The sequence below is a fragment of the Cygnus atratus genome, chromosome 1 (genome assembly GCF_013377495.2).
Source record: "Cygnus atratus isolate AKBS03 ecotype Queensland, Australia chromosome 1, CAtr_DNAZoo_HiC_assembly, whole genome shotgun sequence".
Taxonomy (NCBI): domain Eukaryota; kingdom Metazoa; phylum Chordata; class Aves; order Anseriformes; family Anatidae; genus Cygnus; species Cygnus atratus.
This window is the reverse complement of record NC_066362.1, coordinates 48,096,334-48,104,547: the sequence shown is the minus strand read 5'-3', so window position 1 is coordinate 48,104,547 and position 8,214 is coordinate 48,096,334. Positions and strand designations below refer to the sequence as shown.

General features: G+C 44.3%; 1 protein-coding gene across 2 annotated transcripts in view; it reads left to right on the top strand.

Annotated features, from left to right (window-relative positions):
* The first annotated feature begins 236 nt into the window (after positions 1-236).
* CRADD (CASP2 and RIPK1 domain containing adaptor with death domain) overlaps positions 237-8,214 on the top strand; it is a 75,203-nt gene continuing 67,225 nt past the window's right edge. The window contains exons 1-3 of one of the 2 annotated variants that reach the window (XM_035551703.2): positions 286-366; positions 3,488-3,566; positions 3,686-3,991. In XM_035551703.2, the coding sequence (XP_035407596.1) occupies positions 3,694-3,991 (298 nt within the window). In that variant the 5' untranslated portion in view covers positions 286-366; positions 3,488-3,566; positions 3,686-3,693. Of the gene's footprint in view, positions 367-3,487; positions 3,567-3,685; positions 3,992-8,214 lie in introns of both variants that reach the window. The other variant, XM_035551702.2, reaches the window with a different exon arrangement.

The window sequence follows — 8,214 nt, the reverse complement described above, 5'->3', positions numbered from 1 at the left end:
CCCCTGCGCTGCCAACGCCCCGGCGGCCGCCGGCCGGGCTCCCGCGGGAGGAGCCCGGGCCCTGAGCCCCCGTCCCGTCCCGCCGGAGCAGGCGGCGGTGCCGCCCGAGGCGCGGTGCCTGCGCTGCCTCCGAGCCCCTCCAGCCGCCGGCCGCCCCCGGGGCCGGGCTCCCCGCCGCGCCTCCCGCCCGCCCGCCGCGCTGCCCACAACCGACATGGCGGCGGCGGCGCCCCCCCGCCCTTCCCCGGCCGGCCCGCGGCGAGGGAGGCGGCGGCGGCGGCTTCCGGCGGAGCCCTCACCAAAGATGGTGGCGGCCGAGCGGGCCGGGCGGGGGTGCCGCCGCCGGTAGCTCCCCGCTTCCCTCCCGTAAGTACGGGGCGGGGGCAGGGGGCAGCGGGCTCCCCCCGCCCGCCGCCCCGGGGGCCTCGCTCCTTCTGCTCCGCCGCGGGGCCGGGCCGGGCCGTGGCCCTGCCCTGCCGGGCGGCGAATGGCAGCCGGCGGGGAGGCACCGGCAGCACGGCGCTGCTGGGGCCGGGGGGGGCCGCCGGGGGTCGGGCGGGGGGGCGCAGCCTGCGGGCTGGGTTGTCCCCTGCACGGGCACCCCGTGCAGCGGCAGGTCCCGAAATACCCCGAGGTGTGCGTGTGGGTGCGGCGGAAAGGCGAGGGCTGTGCTCGTTCCGCATACTTTACAGGTGTGTTTGTTAAAATTTGGCCCTACCAAAAACCCTTGGGCTCCACAGTCCATAGAAGTGTCCAGGGAAGGTTTGAGCAGTGTCATCTTCTGGTTAAACTGGGCTCTCATCTGTTCGTGTTCCCTCCAGCACCGCTATCTCTAGAGGAAATTTACCCGAGAGCTTACTTTGGACCTCTAGATACAGCCTGTGATTGATGTTAGTTGGAGCCGTTTACCTTTCGCATTAAACTCTGGCCCTACACTTATGTGCACCGAAATCCCGATAACGTTTCCCTATCTGGCTCTCCAGTTCCTGAATCAGACACTTCCTCCTCATGGTAAACACACATAAAGAAACACTTAATCTTTAAAAAGACCCTAAATATCAAAAAAGCCGCATCCTGGAAGGTTTACTGGGCCAGTGGCCTTGGCGTGAAGCAGCCCCACAGGCTTTAAAACCTGGGCTGGGCTCGCTCTGAAGCCCGTGGGCCAAATGCCTTTTTCAGCAGAAATTTCCATTTCACTTTCGTAACTCAGTAGGCGTTTCCCGGTGTGTGAAGGTGCGAACTGAGACGGTGTGAAAAGGCTTATGTTTGAGAAGCGTTGGCCACTTTGGCCACGAGGAAGGGGAGCTGGTCGCGTGTTACGCAGTGGCCAGAGACCTCGTTTTTCCTCGCTCCGCGCGTGGGTGAGGCTCTTGGGCTGGGACTTTGGATGACCCATGCCGAGGGTGAAGCAGAAGGGTTACATAGCATTGGAAAGAGTTTTCTGCCTGGGTTTAGGTAATGCCGTCTGAGCTGTGGCTGGGTGCCTGGCTTGAACTCTGCAAACACTTTGGTGAGCTCGCAGGCAGACAGGGAATTCTGGAAGGGAGAAATTGCAGGGATCTGCTTTGTGATTTATTTATTTTTTCTGATTTTGCTGTAGTCTGGTGAGTGCTTCCAGAAGTAGCTTATGTTAGGGACCAGAATCTTGAGTTTCACCCATCCAAAATGAGCATCCTAACGTCAGACGAGATACCCAGTTCTCTTTTTTTACCTTGTTTTCACTGTCGTCTCACTCCGTGTCAGAGTTTGATGTTTGAGCTATGCCTAGCAAACTAGGCCTTTTAAAGGACGTGTGCCAGGAGAGCTGCTGTTCAATTCCGAGATGACCCCAGACAGAAGGTGAGCACCTCAAAATTCAGATCAGCACAGAGAAACGTACTGGGTAACCTCCTGGGAAGCTGCCATCCAGCATTGCTTTCAGCACTCAGGGAAAGCATTTTCAGAAAGTGCCTTTATCAGGGGGAGCCACAGATGGGGTTTTCCAGTCTCTTTCTTTTGGCCATAGGCTCCTGCATTCTGTCCCGAATGCCATTTATGTGCCTATATGTTCTGTTGATTGCCTGCCCTAAATTTCAACAGTCAGGCCGTGTAGGCTTGTCTTTCCTTTTCTTTTTCATTTATATATTTCATATATATTTTCATTTATATAAAATGAAATACTAATGTTTCATATAATAAGATCTAATTATACAAAAATAACTTCTGTAATCAGAGGCAACTATTACCTTTCTGCACAGTCATACGTACTGTTCTAAATTATGGAACCCATTACAAAAGTTAGCAAAAATAATTTAGGTCATGTAGTAGGCCAGGCATAACTACCTGCAAACAATGAAATGAAGTTACACGAGCTCTCAAATTATTAGTATGCTTTTAACTAAGAGAACTATTAATGGTACTTGATTACAAGGTGTTATTTTTTTTTTTTTAATTCTAGTACATATTTTTTTTTTGTCTTGGGAGTCAGTAAGGATCTATGACAATGTAAAGACTTTAGGTCTCTTGCAAAAGCTTTGAAAACCTTGATCTCTCCCTGTGTCCTTAAGCTGAACGAAGTGCAGTTCCTGCAAGGTCAGGCTGTTAGTACAGCAGCTTCTAGCTGAATCACCAGAAATTCTCTTAGTAATCACCTGCTACATTTTTTTTGACTTCTTGATTTAGTCATGAGAAAGTATTTAATTGTATTACTAAGTAATTTTCCTTTTCAAGTGCCATTAATGGTCCTGGGGATATGTTTGTCATTAAGAACTAGACTAGACATCTTGATTCAGTTCCTAGCTCTGGCACTGAGTCCTGATGTGATCTTGGATGAGCTGCTTGGTCTCTCTGGACCTTGATTCGTCTTCTGCAGAGTGGCTATAAAATGCATCTTTTCCAGCTTTTGTCTAGTCAGAGTGTTAGTCAAGTGAAATGGAAGCTGGCAGACGGCACCCGACTGCTTCCTATAAACACATTAGAAGGGCAAATACCAGCGAGGGAGAGGAGCTGTCTAAGCTAAAGAACAGTATTGGCAGCAAAACCACCTATAAATAGAAGGTGAATAAATTTAAGATGGAAATTTGGGGAAGATTTCTCATCATCAGATCTGTCGATTTCTAGAACAGCCTTCCAGGATGAGTGAGGGGAGAGGGCAACCTGGTGCATGAGGTATGTTTCCACCCTGGCTACAATTAAAATGTATTGCGCAGGCCAGAGCTACCTGCTGGCTCTGCTGCCGGCTGGCTGCGCTGCGCCTCGCAGTCCTGCTGCTGCTTTTGCACTGCTGCAGCAAAAGAGCAGCCGTCACGTCTCAGACACTGGGGACGGGTCTTGTGACATCTCTTTAACTTTCTGGGGATAGAGTCTTTTTTGGACTGGCAAACGTTCCAGCTGCTTTGGTGTGGACCTTGACCAGTTAGCGAGTGGGGTGTTTTGGCAAGGTTTTTATTCCAACCAAGCACTGGTCTTCACAATGCCAAAGCTTCTCTTCCTGTCTAATATTTCCCAGAAATGGCTGCGTTTTAGCTTGTCAGACAGTGTAATCTGAGCAAAGAGAAGATGGTGGGGACCATGAGCAGTTTTCCCAGGTTGGTGATTCTGAGTCTGGCATTTTTTTCTAAAGGTTATTGGGTATCGGACATCACTTCTGGATGTTCAGGGTTGAAGTATTTTAATCTCCATGCCTTCCCCTTTACTCATGCTCTAGGTTGCCAAATGGATGCCAGAGACAAGCAGCTTTTACGCTCCCTGCGCCTGGAGCTTTGTACAGAGGTGCTGGTGGATGGACTGGTTATTCAGTATCTCTACCAAGAAGGGATTCTCACAGACAGTCACGTTCAAGAGATAAAATCCCAAACCACAAGTCAAAGGAAAACCATGATGCTCCTTGATATTCTCCCTACTAGAGGACCCAAAGCTTTTGATGCATTCTTGGAGTCCTTACAGGAATTCCCGTGGGTCAAAGACAAGTTGAAGGCGAAGCGTAAGGAAATGACAGTACAAGATCCTGCAGGTAAGGCCAGGGTTGTTGTTGCTGGTGTTTCCAAGCTTATTCTCGAGCTGTGGTTTTGAAAGTATTGAACATACCAGTAATTTCAAGTTATGCGTCATATAGATACAGAGCGTGATAGCACCACGGGGCACAGCCTGAATTTCCTGGAACCAGCCAGATGCCAGGAAGCGTTGCAAAGTTTGGGGTGTAAGCAAGCCTGAGTTTCTGGATGTGGGGAGACAGCAGCTCTTCTACAGCTGCCTTTGGAGAGTTTGAGATGTAGGAGGACCCAGGCTCCATTACTACAAAGGGAATGGGCTATAAAAAGTAATTTTCACTAGCTGAACAGCGGTCTCTTCACCATCCATACCTGATTAATGTGTGCTTTATATATGTTTTGTGGTGTTTTGTTTCTGGACTGACAGAGTTTTTATTTACTTAACTTTATTGTTATGATTTTAATGCTGTTTTAATTTATTTAGTAGCATATACTAATTTAGAATTATGTGGTTTATTGTGTTTATTGGAGTGCAAATGTCTAGTATTATTACCACCAAAATTACTAGCTCTTGCTTAGTATTACAAAAAGTTTAGGAGCTAACCTAGTGGATGTTTTAAAATCTTATTTAGTCGAATCCCTGTTTTTATAATATTTAAATGTAGTTCTAAAATGAGTTTTCTGGATTTGATCTTCATTCCAAAGTGGTTTCTTTACCAATACGTGCATGCAATTATTGACCTGTTTTCAAGTCAAGAAGGCTGCTTAAAATACATTTTTCTTGCCCTATTTTCTTACAACATGCATTAGTTGTTAAATAGTAGTAGGTAATGATAGTTAAATAGGAACTCACTAACCTTCCTTCCTTCCCCTCCAAGCCTCCCCCCACCCCATTTGGATTTGGTCATATTATGATGCACGTGATGTGTGATTTTTCCAGTGTCAGTGTGCTTTGCATGAGTCTCTAAGCTTGGGAAGATGTGTGACTCAGGACTGTTGAACATCATGTGCACCTGCGTCTGAATTAGCTGCGCACTCAAGAATGTTTTGTCAAGATCTGCTGGACACATGTGGCATTATTTTACCTTAGGACATTTTTATGGAATATCACAACAGCTTATCGCTCTGTTGGGCCTCTGTGGAGATTGCCTTACGCTTGCTCCACAGCTGCAGGGATGGTAAATAATCTTCAGAACTTTTTGGAGACCAAATATTGTGTGCTGCCCATGGGTGAAAACACCGTGAGCTGTCAGCACAACACAGACTTGTGGTGTTGAAAGATGTTGCTGTTATGACAGATCCTGTCATGCTCTTTATTTGCCTTACAAATCAGTGTGTGTGTTTGCTAATAGCCGGTTAAGCTGTTGAATAATCCTTACAGTTCCACAAAAACACACACAGCCATCAAGTACAGTCAAGGTCCCTTATTTTGTTACTAGAAAAATTGTTTCTGCTTTTATTCTTTTGACTGTTTTGTGGATTGCTTGTTCCCGATATATTGTGATTAACGTGCTGTATTTACGCATATCAGGTTCTCTGGTTTCGAGTGGGTTGACTGTACTTGATGTTGCCAAATCGTGTGTATAAATTAGAGAAGATTTCCAGATTAGATCAAAGGTTACTGTTATTTTTACTGTGGCAATACAGAGTGTAAGAACAGGATAAGGGGCAGATAGCCAAGCCTGTTTTAATATTTGGGCATATCCTTCAGAAGCCAGAGAAAGAGAGCACCATCTGGGTCCTAATAAATGATGAGTGTGCCCTGAAATGAATTGGAAACTATGGTGACATCATCACGGCTGATTACATGCAAGAAAATGTGGTTTGGGATAAAAAGCCTCGCTTTGCATTCTAAACAACAAACTTGTAAGCTTTTGTCTCACCAGAGTACTTGAGCATATGCTTGGCTTTAAGCATGGAAAAAGCCATTGGCTCTAATAAAACTGTAAGCATGCTTAAAATTAAATGTATTCTTTAGTGCTATGCTAGATAACTTCTACCTTATTGGAAACAGTTCTTATAAATGGTGATTTGTCACTGGCAATTTGTATTAAAGAATCCATTTGTAATGAAAAGAGCCTTCTATGTACATGCTACCTTTTTTTAAACCATAAGAGTTTTAAAATTGAAATTGGTTTCATGGCCCCAGATTTTTAAGTCTTTATTCCTTCCAATCATGCATACTTATGGAAATCACATGCCTGCTGTTCACTTGTTTATGCTCAATTAAAATTCTGTTTACTCAAGCAAAATATTCTCAGTTTTTGCAGATCTTCTGCAGGATTAAGGACCGGTGGCAAGTTGTTCCTTGAAGGAGGGTTTTATTTTGAAGTCTTTCACTTCTTACTGACTACAAGTAGTATTTTTAAAGTCAGTACAGGTATACTATTACTTTATCTGTAGTGAAAACTCTGGCACTTGCACAGTGATTTTTCTCTGTAGGCCTTTGGATTATTGTGCATTTGGTTCAAATAGATCAGGCTTTCTATCTTTTCTGTGGATCAGCTGAGAAATATAGTTTGTTGGTTCCCAATTTTTTTGAAAAAAAAATCACAACTGTAATTGTTAAGAAGCTTTTTAATTTATTTTCTTCCCCTAGTAAAAGCAAAACAAACAAACAAACAAAAACAACCAAAGTAAACAGGACTTTCAGAAGAACGGAAATAATAACATTTTTGGTGATGCAGTGCAATTATGATTTGGTGGACTGAGCAGCTATGAAATGGAAGCCAAAGTCTGAGACATAAACAAGATGCTGCCACTGACTCATCGTGAGGCTTTGGGCAGATTGTTTTAAAGCGATGGATTTGTCGATTCACAATTTGTGTAATGTGGTGTGATGTTCATGGAACAGCACAAAGCGTAACTGTAAATTGGCCCACGGTTCAACCCAGGGTATGCTGCTTGGCTGCTTGCAAATAAATGAGCCTTAAAAGCTTTGACATCCTGAGTTTTATTGCTTAATATCAGTTTGACTTAAAAATAATAGTTCTATGTGCTGTTAGCTACTGTAGTTATGAGGAGCACAGAAGACCCTAATCCTGCAGAGCATGAGGAACAGTTTCCACTGGAATCAGGAGCGTGACATGCAGGCAGGTAGGGCTACTTCTGTCCGTATAAATGCAGCAAAGAGACCCAAGGTTGCTTCCCCTTGCTTGTTTACTTTATGAGTAGAGCAGCCTTTAGACTAGGGTCACTTTTGTCCTGTCTCGTATGGTCCTGTCAGATGGCAGATGGCACATCTTGAGGAAACCTTTTCTTAAGGTAGGGAAAACATAACTGTAAGTTCCAAAAATGTCAGGAAGAAAACTTAGTCATGTGCTTTGGAGGTAAATATTTGACTTTAATCGATTCCAATAGGATAAGGGTGTGTTTCTTGCTTGTTTAAAAACCTGTGATAAAACAGTTCACTCTATGTATAGTGTTATTGAAGGACTTACGAATCATCGTAAAGATCAACCACAGTTGTGAGCGTCTGTTTTTGAAGATCATAACTTCTGCTGTAGTAAGAGTTAACAAAAATAGCATCTGGTTCATTAGAAGACTATTGTTTTTTCTGCCCTAGTTTGGATAACTTTATGCCTTTGTCAGGAGCGTAAATCTTCAATATAGTATTATAATTCCTCTGATAAACTACAGCTGTTGGCAACAAAATTCCGTTCTTTCTAGGAACAGCACACAGTTACCCAATATTTTTTGCACTGAGTAAAATAATGTAAGCTTTGAAGGCATTTGTTTATCAGAGTGTTTTTCTAATCTCTCTTTGCTCAGGAATTTCTTCACTCAAGTATTATATTTCTATATATACTTTATGTTGCTGTAAAATTATTTACTTCTAAGAGTGCTAGTACTGCACCTCTTTGTAGTATAGATTATTTCTCCACTCCACAGGAAATCACAGCATATTGAGAAAGAGAAAATGTGAGATACAGCATCTGCCAGTGGAATTCTGCAGCAGCCGTTGCTATCCTGGCAAAGTGGTCAGTGAATTTGGGGCATGGAGTTACAGAATCATCTTGGAAAAGCTCTTTTGTCACAATAAGCAAGGAATATTTTCTAATGCATGATTTCTTTTTCTTTTTTTTTTTTGTTGCTGTGGTAAATACTCAGCAGTCTGCATTAGGATCCTGTTAGACTTGGGTGAGGCTTTTTATTCTGAACAGATTTTGGTGGGACGGGGTCTTTCCCTGGCCACATGTGGAGTGCGTGTTTTTGTATAGCTCTGTAAAGCTTCATGTTGTGTAAC